General features: G+C 40.9%; 3 protein-coding genes and 1 pseudogene across 13 annotated transcripts in view; all 4 read left to right on the top strand.

Moving 5' to 3' along the window:
- The window catches only part of LOC115427645 (protocadherin alpha-C2-like), a 159,913-nt gene that overhangs the window by 109,024 nt on the left and 37,995 nt on the right, over positions 1-12,894 (top strand). For 2 of the 11 annotated variants that reach the window (XM_030146275.1, XM_030146272.1), the window contains exon 1: positions 10,395-12,886. The exons of the other annotated variants lie outside the window; for them this stretch is intronic. In XM_030146275.1, the coding sequence (XP_030002135.1) occupies positions 10,511-12,886 (2,376 nt within the window). In that variant the 5' untranslated portion in view covers positions 10,395-10,510. Of the gene's footprint in view, positions 1-10,394; positions 12,887-12,894 lie in introns of those variants that run through there. 11 annotated transcript variants of the gene reach the window in all.
- Positions 676-6,591, top strand: LOC115427655 (protocadherin alpha-2-like). The gene is made up of 2 exons (XM_030146291.1): positions 676-3,194; positions 6,531-6,591. Exons 1-2 carry the CDS (start codon positions 819-821, stop codon positions 6,540-6,542), a joined length of 2,388 nt encoding a protein of 795 aa, XP_030002151.1. The 5' UTR covers positions 676-818; the 3' UTR covers positions 6,543-6,591.
- Positions 3,985-6,664, top strand: LOC115427647 (protocadherin alpha-2-like). Its single transcript, XM_030146285.1, has one exon. It carries the CDS (start codon positions 4,223-4,225, stop codon positions 6,647-6,649), a length of 2,427 nt encoding a protein of 808 aa, XP_030002145.1. The 5' UTR covers positions 3,985-4,222; the 3' UTR covers positions 6,650-6,664.
- Positions 7,261-12,886, top strand: LOC115427654 (protocadherin alpha-5-like; annotated as a pseudogene).

Below are 12,894 nucleotides of genomic sequence, written 5' to 3'. Positions count from 1 at the left end.
CGTTCATTTCTTGGTTCTGAACTCTGAGTTATTTTTGTATTATCCTTTTATTGTGTGCGTCTTGAAATAAGTTTAATTAATAGTGATCTCATAATGTAAAGCATTCTTTCCGTTGAGGCGTATCTTGGAACTGAAATTCAACTTCTATACTCAGTAATGGTGTAGTAATGGATGCTGGGAGCTAATATTATGTTTTGAAAAGAGGCCACTGAATGTATTGAAAATAGGGATCTATATTTTATGCTAAATGTGAACTAACTTTTTAGAAGTTACCATTTAACATGTTAACATTCTCTCGAACCATTGATTGACTGACTGATTTTTTGATATAATACATTCATTAGAGGAGTATGTTCAGAACAACGCTTTGGATCCATTTCAGTTCTACTTAGAACAGTTCCGTTAGTCGTTGTAAGTTCAGGACTGTAGCTGTCTACTAACCAAAGGTATCTATATGGTAAAACTACTTGTTTTTTCATAGCAATGAAACACTTGTTTAACCCTTGTTAGGATCCCTGTGTAGAATTAGCAGTACTTATGAAGAAAAAAAATCTCATTATATCCTTATATCAGGTTTGCACTTGCTGGACTATCATTCACCACAAGATGTCGCTCGAGACCATGGCAACGAAATTGTTTGTGTGACTCCTCCCTGTATGGACAAAAAATAATGAAATCGTAATCGGTCAGTACTACACCGTGTCGCCAGCTCTGATAGCGCCAGTGCTTGATCGTCGCCATCATATAAACGTTTCGACGGAACTTTCGACAATAACGTCAAATGACTGACTGGAACCTACCGGTCTGTTGTGTCAGCGATGTTTCGTGGACAACAGGAATATGTTTGGATTCACGCCTTTCTCTTGCTGTGTCTTTGTAACCGGTCTGCCTCTCAGTTATCCTACTCGATTTCCGAGGAGGGAAACAAAGGCACCGTGGTGGGGAATATTGCAAAGGATCTGAATATCAACACACAGGAACTAGAGACGAGAGATCTACGTATTGTTTCGAGTTACAGTAAGAAATATTTGGATGTGAATCTACGGACCGGGGTTCTCTTTGTTAATGAGGGGATTGACAGAGAGGAGCTTTGTCAGAATATAGAAAAATGTGTTTTGAGAGCACAAGCTGTTTTAAACGACCCAATGACTGTACACCGCATTGAAGTAAATGTTTTGGATATAAACGACAATTCACCTGTATTTATTGAACAGACTTACTTATTGAATATATCAGAGTCGTCGTTAGCAGGAGAGCGATACCCGCTCCCAGCAGCAGTAGATGCAGATGTAGGAAGCAATTCCGTTAAGACGTACAAGCTGAGTCAAAATGAACATTTCTCGCTTGATGTGCAGAGCGGAGGAGAGCACGGGGTGTCCGCTGAGTTAGTCCTGCAAAAAGCTTTAGATCGGGAGAAACAGTCGGCTATTACACTCCTCTTAACAGCTGTAGATGGAGGTAAACCTCCCAGGTCGGGGTCGTTACAAATTAATATAAATGTCATAGATGTTAATGATAATGTACCCACTTTTAGCAAATCACTTTATAAAGTCCGTGTAAATGAAAATGTTGCACCAGGGACTATGGTAATAAAGTTGAATGCCACAGATTTAGACGAGGGCATGAACAGTAAGATAGTGTATTCCTTGATCAAACTAGGCAACGTTGATCCATCAATTATCTTTGACTTAAATTCAGAAAGTGGAGAAATCGCCGTAAAGAGTGCTTTAGATTATGAAGAAACTCCTGCTTATGAGATTAGAGTTAAAGCAATGGATCAAGGCCCCGTTCCCCGTGGTACTCATACAAAATTACTAATAGAGGTCATCGATGTCAATGATAATGCCCCAGAAATATCTGTGACTTCACTTATGACCCCTGTAAAAGAAGATGCAGAACTGGGGACAATCGTTGCTTTGTTAACCGTGAGTGATAAAGATGGAGGAAATAACGGGTTAACTAACTGCAAGGTACTGGGGTCGGTTCCATTTCAACTAAAGTCTAACTATAAAAACGACTATTCATTAGTAGTAGATGGACCGCTGGATAGAGAACACACCCCGTTTTACAATGTAACTATTACAGCAACTGATGAAGGAAGTCCGCCTCTATCTAGTATCAGAATCATTACTGTTCATGTTTCTGACGTCAATGACAACGCACCTCAATTTACAAAGCCTGTGATTAACGTGTATGTGAAAGAAAATAGTCCAACAGGCTCCAATGTTTACAAAATAACAGCCTATGATGCCGATTTGAATGATAATGCTAAAATGACTTACACACTGTTAGACAGTTATCAAAGGAATGTTCCGGCCTCATCACTTTTAAACATCAACTCAGAAACAGGAGATATAGTCAGTTTACAGTCTTTTAACTATGAGGAGTTAAAAACGTTTCAGTTTAAGGTTCAGGCCACAGACTCTGGTGTTCCTCCGCTCAGTAGTAACGTCACCGTTAACGTTTTTATCCTGGATGAGAATGACAACAGTCCCACAATCCTGGCTCCTTATTCTGAACACGGTTCCGTTAACAGTGAGAACATTCCCTATTCTGCTGAAGCGGGATACTTTGTGGCAAAGATCAGGGCCGTAGACGCAGACTCTGGATACAATGCACTGCTTTCTTATCACCTCTCGGAACCCAAAGGAAACAGCCTGTTCCGGATCGGAACCAGCACCGGCGAAATCAGGACTAAGAGGAGGATGAGTGACAATGATCTGAAAACTCACCCCTTGGTGGTGTTGGTTTCGGATAACGGAGAACCCTCCCTGTCAGCTACTGTGTCTATTGATGTAGTGGTGGTTGAAAACACAGCTGACATCCAGACTCAGTTCAGACATGTACCCATAAAGGAGGAGAGCTTCTCTGATTTAAACCTGTATCTGCTGATCGCCATTGTGTCAGTGTCCGTGATCTTTCTGCTGAGCCTCATCACTTTAATAGTGGTCAAATGTCACAGGACAGACGGCAGTTTCAGCAGGTACAGCGCCCCCATGATCACCACCCACCCTGACGGGAGCTGGTCTTACTCGAAATCTACTCAGCAGTATGACGTGTGTTTCAGTTCAGACACACTGAAGAGTGACGTAGTGGTTTTCCCCGCCCCGTTTCCACCTGTAGATGCTGAACTGATCAGTATCAACGGAGGAGACACTTTTACAAGAACTCAGACTTTACCCACTAAAGAAAAGGTATGTAAACCTTCTCGAGTTAAAATACATTTTAAAAATGTGTAGGTTATATGTAGTTTCATCATGTATCTAAATGAAGTATTCGCTCTTTCTGGCTTTCTTTCTTTCTTCGTCTGAGGCATGTGCGCTGTCCATGGTACTTACGTTGAACGTATTACTATGTTCATTCTAATCGCTGGAAAGATGCAGTTTTTTCAGCCGTGCTATCGCAGCATTCTGCGTATAACCTGTGTATTGTGAGTCTCAGTGTTTTTACTCTTGATTCAAAAAAACTGGTACTGCTGCGTTGAACTTGGGGTTTTGATAACATTTATTTTATGAACAAAACCGAAGAATCAAAAATAACTCCACACATAGATCTATTGTTTCTAAAATTGCACACTCTTCATGGTGCTGAAATCAGAAATGGTTCGAGGTTTTGTAAACCTTGTAACACAATAATTCCGTTTGGTGTATTTTTTTCTGTTGTTGATATGGTAAATGGTGATGAGGATCGAGATTTAAGTGTTCAAAGAAAAGGAAACATATCTAAGGCTTGAAATTATTTTGAATGCCATATGTTATTCAATCTCTGAAGCAGCTGATCTGACTTGATTTGTCAACAAGTGGATGGTTGTTAAACTTTTACTCATGCATTAAATGTTGGACTTATAGACATCTGTTCTTTTAAGCCCGTGAATAATATATTTCAAAAACTTTTTTAATGGAAAAATGTCTTTACAGCGGGACATTTAATTGTGTTTAAATCCCTCAGGAAAATGTTTTGTGTAAATTCCAACACCTATAAATATCACTGATCACCTTTTGTCACACGATGTCGCTGGAGACCACAGATTGCAATATTTCTGTATATGTGAAACTCCTCCTCCCTACAAAGGGAAATTAAATCGTCATCGGCTGTCGCATGTATCTGGAACAGTATTTGTCGAAAAAGGCAGGATATGAAAACAGATTACATTGCGTTTAACAAAGCATCTAAATAGTTTGTTAATTAATGATTTGGGGTCTGCTTTATTTTGGCACTAAGGATGTATGTTCGACGACTAAAGGATTACGCCTGGATTCATATTATTTCGCTTCTTTGTCTTTGTGACGGGACTGCTTCTCAGATCTCTTACTCCATTTCCGAGGAGCTGAACAAAGGTACCACGGTGGGAAATATCGCAAAGGATTTAAGTCTCAGCCTTAAGGACCTGGAGACCAGGGACCTCCAAATCGTATCAGGTTATTCTAAGAAACATTTTGATGTGAATTTGCGAACTGGAGAGATCTTTGTTAATGAAAGAATAGATAGAGAAGAATTTTGTCCATCCATTGAAAAATGCTCCTTAAAATTACAGGCTGTTCTAAGTGATCCGATGAATGTGCACCGTATTGAAATAAACGTGTTAGATATAAATGATAACTCGCCTGTTTTCAGTGAGCAATCACATGTTTTTAATATACTTGAATCCTTGTCTCCGGGAGAGCGATATCCTCTCCCAGTGGCTGAGGATGCAGATACTGGAAGCAACTCCGTAAAAACATACAAGCTGAGTCAAAATGAATACTTCTCTCTGGATGTGCAGAGCGGAGGAGAACACGGTTTGTCTGCTGAGTTAGTGCTACAAAAAGCTTTAGACAGAGAGAAACAGTCGGTAATTACGCTACTTCTGACTGCTGTGGATGGAGGTAAACCTCCCAGGTCTGGAACACTGCAGTTGACTGTTAATGTTGTAGATGTCAATGATAATACACCGACATTTAGCAAGTCTCTTTATAAGACGAGAGTTAAAGAAAACTCTGCACCCGGAACAATGGTAATAAAGCTGAACGCAACTGATGTGGACGAGGGCATGAACAGTAAGATCGTGTATTCAATGATTAAACGAGGTAACATTGATCCATCGGTATTGTTTAATATGAATTCAGAAACAGGAGAAATCACTGTGAAGGGAGCATTAGATTATGAAGACACACCTGCTTATGAAGTTAGAGCTAAAGCGATGGATCAAGGTCCGGTTCCTCGAAGTGGATATGCTAAATTATTGATAGAGGTCATTGATGTTAATGATAATGCACCAGAAATATCCATAACTTCATTAATGACCCCTATAAAAGAGGACACAGAACAGGGGACAATCGTTGCTTTGATAACTGTGAGTGATAAAGATGGAGGAAGTAATGGTTTAACTAACTGTAAGGTAGTGGGGTCTGTTCCATTTAAACTAAAGTCCAACTACAAAAACGACTATTCATTAGTAGTAGATGCACCACTGGATAGAGAACACACCCCGTTATACAACGTGACCATTATAGCCACTGATGAAGGAAGTCCGCCCCTATCGAGTATCAGGATCATTACTGTTCATGTTTCTGACGTTAATGACAACGCACCTCAATTCACAGAGCCTGTAATTAATGTTTATGTGAAAGAAAATAGTCCAACAGGCTCCAGTCTTTACAGGATAAAGGCCTATGATGCCGATTTAAATGACAATGCTAAAATGACTTACACACTGTTAGACAATTATCCAAAAAATATTCCGGCTTCATCACTTCTAAACATTAACTCAGAGACAGGAGATATAGTCAGTTTACAGTCTTTTAACTATGAGGAAACAAAAACGTTTCAGTTTAAGGTTCAGGCCACAGACTCTGGTGTTCCTCCGCTCAGTAGCAACGTGACTGTCAACGTTTTTATCCTGGATGAGAATGACAACAGTCCCACAATCCTGGCTCCTTATTCTGAACACGGGTCCGTTAACAGTGAGAACATTCCCTATTCTGCTGAAGCGGGATACTTTGTGGCAAAGATCAGGGCCGTAGACGCAGACTCTGGATACAATGCACTGCTTTCTTATCACCTCTCGGAACCCAAAGGAAACAGCCTGTTCCGGATCGGAACCAGCACCGGCGAAATCAGGACTAAGAGGAGGATGAGTGACAATGATCTGAAAACTCACCCCTTGGTGGTGTTGGTTTCTGATAACGGAGAACCCTCCCTGTCAGCTACTGTGTCTATTGATGTAGTGGTGGTTGAAAACACAGCTGACATCCAGACTCAGTTCAGACATGTACCCATAAAGGAGGAGAGCTTCTCTGATTTAAACCTGTATCTGCTGATCGCCATTGTGTCAGTGTCCGTGATCTTTCTGCTGAGCCTCATCACTTTGATAGCGGTCAAATGTCACAGGACAGACGGCAGTTTCAGCAGGTACAGCGCCCCCATGATCACCACCCACCCTGACGGGAGCTGGTCTTACTCGAAATCTACTCAGCAGTATGACGTGTGTTTCAGTTCAGACACACTGAAGAGTGATGTAGTGGTTTTCCCCGCCCCGTTTCCACCTGTAGATGCTGAACTGATCAGTATCAACGGAGGAGACACTTTTACAAGAACTCAGACTTTACCCACTAAAGAAAAGGTATGTAATCCTTCCCAACAAGTTAAAATACATTTTAACCTTTTGTAGAATGCATGCAGTTTCAATCTGCATCTAAATGAGTTAGCTTTTATGTGTTTGAGGTATGTGCACTGTCCATTGTACTCAGTTTACCGCGTTGTTATTTAATATGCTCTTTTGTCAGCCGTACCATAGAAACATTCTATTGCAAACATCATTTGTTTGTGATTCTCATTGGCTTTCATTACAAAAGCGAGTACTTAATTCTTAAAAGAAAAAGAAAACATATCCGAAGCAATAGCGGTTTCTTAATGCTACACATTATCTGGCCTCTGTAGCAGTTGATTTGGCTTGATATGGTCATAAACAGGCAATGGTTGAACTCTTAAAAATACATCAAAGCTTTGAATTATATGCCTCTGTTTGTTTAACTTTATAACTGATATTTTGTAATTTTTTTCGTTATGGAATAAGTTCTGTCGTGGAAAATTTTACGGTATTTGAATGCTGCAAGACAATGTTTCTGAAAACTTACTGGGCGAAGTCAAAGTTGTACTTGCCATTATTCGGCACCTGATGTCGCTGGAGACCACAGATCGCAATATTTCTGTATATTTCAAACTCCTCCCTTCAAAGGGGAAACGCAATCGTCATCGGCTGTTGTACTTATCGTGGATAGTATTGTGTCAGAAAAGGCAGGAGCTGAAATATCACACTGTCTTAAACAGAACCCTTGAACTGTGCATTAAGGATTGTTTTGAGATCAGCTCTATTTTGGCACTAAGGATGTACGTTCGACAACTAAAGGATTACGTTTGGATTCATATTATTTCGCTTCTTTGTCTTTGTGACGGGACTGCCTCTCAGATCTCTTACTCCATTTCCGAGGAGCTGAACAAAGGTACCACGGTGGGAAATATCGCAAAGGATTTAAGTCTCAGCCTTAAGGACCTGGAGACCAGGGACCTCCAAATTGTATCCGGTTATTCTAAAAAATATTTTGATGTGAATTACGAACCGGAGAGATCTTTGTTAATGAAAGAATAGATAGAGAAGAATTTTGCCCGAACGTTGAAAAATGCTCCTTAAAACTACAGGCTGTTTTAAATAACCCGATGAATGTGCACCGTGTTGAAATAAACGTGTTAGATATAAATGATAACTCGCCTATTTTCAGCGAGCAATCGCATTTTTTTAGCATATTTGAATCATTATCTCCGGGAGAGCGATATCCTCTCCCAGTAGCTGAGGATGCAGATATTGGAAGCAACACAGTTAAAACATACAAGCTGAGTCAAAATGAATACTTCTCTCTGGATGTGCAGAGCGGAGGTGAACACGGTTTGTCTGCTGAGTTAGTGCTGCAAAAAGCTTTAGACAGAGAGAAACAGTCGGTAATTACGCTACTTCTGACTGCTGTGGATGGAGGTAAACCTCCCAGGTCTGGAACACTGCAGTTGACTGTTAATGTTGTAGATGTCAATGACAACACACCGACATTTAGTAAACCTCTTTATAAGACTCGTGTCAGAGAAAATTCGGCACCCGGAACAATGGTAATAAAGCTGAACGCAACAGACTTGGACGACGGCATGAACAGTAAGATCGTGTACTCAATAATAAAACGAGGTAATACTGATCCATCAATTAATTTTGATTTAAATTCAGAAACTGGAGAAATCACTGTGAAGGGAGCATTAGATTATGAAGACACGCATGCTTATGAAGTCAGAGTTCAAGCAATGGATCAAGGTTCTGTTCCTCGCAGTGCTTATGCTAAATTACTGATAGAGGTCATTGATGTCAATGATAATGCCCCTGAAATATCTATAACTTCATTAATGACCCATGTAAAAGAGGACGCAGAACTGGGAACAATCGTTGCTTTGATAACAGTGAGTGATAAAGATGGAGGAAATAATGGTTTAACTAACTGTAAGGTAGTGGGGTCTGTTCCATTTAAACTACAGTCAAACTATAAAAACGATTATTCATTAGTAGTAGATGGACCACTGGATAGAGAACACACCCCGTTTTATAACGTGACCATTACAGCCACTGATGAAGGGAGTCTGCCTCTGTCTAGTATCAGAATCATTACTGTTCATGTTTCTGACGTTAATGACAACGCACCTCAATTCACAGAGCATGTAATTAACGTTTATGTGAAAGAAAATAGTCCAACAGGCTCCAGTCTTTACAGGATAAAAGCCTATGATGCCGATTTAAATGACAATGCTAAAATGACTTACACACTGTTAGACAATTATCCAAAAAATATTCCGGCTTCATCACTTCTAAACATTAACTCAGAGACAGGAGATATAGTCAGTTTACAGTCTTTTAACTATGAGGAGACAAAAACGTTTCAGTTTAAGGTTCAGGCCACAGACTCTGGTGTTCCTCCGCTTAGCAGCAACGTAACTGTCAACGTTTTTATCCTGGATGAGAATGACAACAGTCCCACAATCCTGGCTCCTTATTCTGAACACGGTTCCGTTAACAGTGAGAACATTCCCTATTCTGCTGAAGCGGGATACTTTGTGGCAAAGATCAGGGCCGTAGACGCAGACTCTGGATACAATGCACTGCTTTCTTATCACCTCTCTGAACCCAAAGGAAACAGCCTGTTCCGGATCGGAACCAGCACTGGAGAAATCAGGACTAAGAGGAGGATGAGTGACAATGATCTGAAAACTCACCCCTTGGTGGTGTTGGTTTCTGATAACGGAGAACCCTCCCTGTCAGCTACTGTGTCTATTGATGTAGTGGTGGTTGAAAACACAGCAGACATCCAGACTCAGTTCAGACATGTACCCATAAAGGAGGAGAGCTTCTCTGATTTAAACCTGTATCTGCTGATCGCCATTGTGTCAGTGTCCGTGATCTTTCTGCTGAGTCTCATCACTTTAATAGCGGTCAAATGTCACAGGACAGACGGCAGTTTCAGCAGGTACAGCGCCCCATGATCACCACCCACCCTGACGGGAGCTGGTCTTACTCTAAATCTACTCAGCAATACGACGTGTGTTTCAGTTCAGACACACTGAAGAGTGACGTAGTGGTTTTCCCCGCCCCGTTTCCACCTGTAGATGCTGAACTGATCAGTATCAACGGAGGAGACACTTTTACAAGAACTCAGACTTTACCCACTAAAGAAAAGGTGAGTCTTCCAACATCTGAACAGATGTGTCTTTTTGGTAATAACGCAGTTAACTTTGTGATGTTCATTTTTGGGTGTAGGACTTTTATACGAAGGCACAATCTTTTACTACATTTCGATCTACAACATACCTCGCATGGTATTTATTTCTGGTGTAAACGTCAGGGCATGGTGCTATAATACTCATTCTAAACAAAGGAAATACATGTTCAACAGATGAAAAAACAACTCACTGGTAGAGTTTTGTATGTGATATAATATCCAAGTATTTATCTGCTGTTGAGCTGATCAGGACTAGGCGCTGTCCATGGTCCTGAATCTTAATTTTGGCTAAATTCACATAGGGTTGTCTCGCGTTTACTACATTATATACATACAGTAAGGTTATAATATTACACACAACGTCTCCTATATATTTGCTTTTGTTTCATACATTTGCTAGACTACAGGCACAATAGAGTTAAATTTGTGAGAAATGAGGCGTATATATTTCTGCTCAAACCTTTTCACCGCTTTAGCCGTGTACTGATGTCTTTAGTGAATATCGTGTCTTCATGCATTAGCGTTACTGTTACAGCTGGTGGCGCTGGAGACCATACATTTTCCATTTCTCCCTTTTTCCTACAGCTCCTCCCCTCTCTACGCAGCATCTGTAGCTTCCATCAGCTTTGTTCGAAACACAAATGATCGCATTACAGAGAGTTTAGTCCAGCACTCGCCCTGTGGATGGGTTCACATTTGACTACTTCTTACATTCCGTGACAGCAATGGGGTGTGGAGGACAAACAATAACGATTTGGATACAATTAATTTGTTTGCTCTGCTTGTTTGGACGGTCTTCGGCACAGCTATTCTTCTCCGTTGCCGAAGAGGTGGACAAAGGAACAGTGGTAGGAAACCTTGCAAAGGATTTACATATTAACGTTCAGGATTTGGAAAGACGGGACATAAGGATCGTATCCGGAAATTCAAAGAACTATTTCGATGTGGATTTAAAAACAGGAGCTCTATTTGTTTCTGACAGGCTTGATCGGGAAGAGCTTTGTCCGAATACAGGAAAATGTTCCCTCAATGTAGAAGCCATTCTGAGCCACCCGATGCATCTGCATCGCATAGAGGTTAATATTATTGATATCAATGATAATGCGCCATATTTTAGTGAAAAAGAGAAGACTTTTAATATTTCGGAATCATCTTCTATTGGAGAGAGGTACCTACTTCCGATAGCAAATGATGCAGACACAGGCAGTAATTCTGTAAAGAGTTATAAGCTTAGTCCAAATGAATATTTCTCACTGGATGTACAGAGTAGCGGACAGCACAGTGAGTCTGCTGAGTTAGTGCTCCAAAAACCTTTAGACAGGGAGAAACAACCTCTTATTCATCTAACATTAACTGCCTTTGACGGAGGAAAACCCGTCCTTTCTGGGACATTAGAAATAGTAGTACATGTGATGGATGTAAATGACAATGCCCCCTTATTTAGTCAACCCTTATATAAGGCACAAGTATCCGAAAATTCTCCATATAATACATCAGTACTGACTGTATCTGCTACAGATTTAGATGAAGGAATAAACAGTGAGATAGTTTATTCGTTTATTAAAAGGGGAAATTTCAATCCGGAAGCTTTGTTTTCAATTAACCCAGTCACAGGCGTAATAACAGTGTCAGGAAGAATCGACTATGAGGAGAATAATGCATATGACATTCGTATACAGGCAAGAGATAAAGGCACACCCCCAAAAAGTGTGCATGGTAAAGTGTTAGTGGAAGTCATTGATGTTAATGATAATGTACCTGAAATCACTATAACGTCCCTTATGAGCCCAGTTAAGGAGGACGCTGAGACAGGAACAGTGGTTGCTTTAGTGACTGTTACTGACGAGGACGGGGGTAGTAATGGTCTCACCAGTGCCACAATTGTAGGTTCAGTGCCTTTTAAACTTAAATTAAATTACAAAAATTACTATTCACTAACGGTTAATGAACGTCTTGATAGAGAGATCGTTTCTCAGCACAATGTCACTATTATTGCCACTGATGAAGGGAGTCCACCTCTTTCTAGTACCACTGTTGTTCCTGTTTATATTTCTGATGTTAATGACAATCCACCACTATTCTCAGAACCAGTGATGAATGTATATGTGAAAGAGAATAGTGCAGTTGGATCTACAGTCTTCACTATCAGTGCAATTGATCCTGACATAGAAGAAAATGCAAGAGTAACATATTCTTCATTAAGTGATTCAAAAAATATTCCCATAACTTCAGTTGTAAACGTAAACTCGGCGACAGGAGATATAGTCAGTTTACAGTCTTTTAACTATGAGGAGTTAAAAACGTTTCAGTTTAAGGTTCAGGCCACAGACTCTGGTGTTCCTCCGCTCAGTAGTAACGTGACTGTCAACGTTTTTATTCTGGATGAGAATGACAACAGTCCCACAATCCTGGCTCCTTATTCTGAACACGGTTCCGTTAACAGTGAGAACATTCCCTATTCTGCTGAAGCGGGATACTTTGTGGCAAAGATCAGGGCCGTAGACGCAGACTCTGGATACAATGCACTGCTTTCTTATCACCTCTCTGAACCCAAAGGAAACAGCCTGTTCCGGATCGGAACCAGCACCGGCGAAATCAGGACTAAGAGGAGGATGAGTGACAATGATCTGAAAACTCACCCCTTGGTGGTGTTGGTTTCTGATAACGGAGAACCCTCCCTGTCAGCTACTGTGTCTATTGATGTAGTGGTGGTTGAAAACGCAGCTGACATCCAGACTCAGTTCAGACATGTACCCATAAAGGAGGAGAGCTTCTCTGATTTAAACCTGTATCTGCTGATCGCCATTGTGTCAGTGTCCGTGATCTTTCTGCTGAGTCTCATCACTTTAATAGCGGTCAAATGTCACAGGACAGACGGCAGTTTCAGCAGGTACAGCGCCCCCATGATCACCACCCACCCTGACGGGAGCTGGTCTTACTCGAAATCTACTCAGCAGTATGACGTGTGTTTCAGTTCAGACACACTGAAGAGTGACGTAGTGGTTTTCCCCGCCCCGTTTCCACCTGTAGATGCTGAACTGATCAGTATCAACGGAGGAGACACTTTTACAAGAACTCAGACTTTACCAAACAAAGAGAAGGTAAGAGC

Source organism: Sphaeramia orbicularis, chromosome 10, assembly GCF_902148855.1.
Source record: "Sphaeramia orbicularis chromosome 10, fSphaOr1.1, whole genome shotgun sequence".
Taxonomy (NCBI): Eukaryota; Metazoa; Chordata; class Actinopteri; order Kurtiformes; family Apogonidae; genus Sphaeramia; species Sphaeramia orbicularis.
This window is presented reverse-complemented; position numbering and strand designations above follow the sequence as displayed.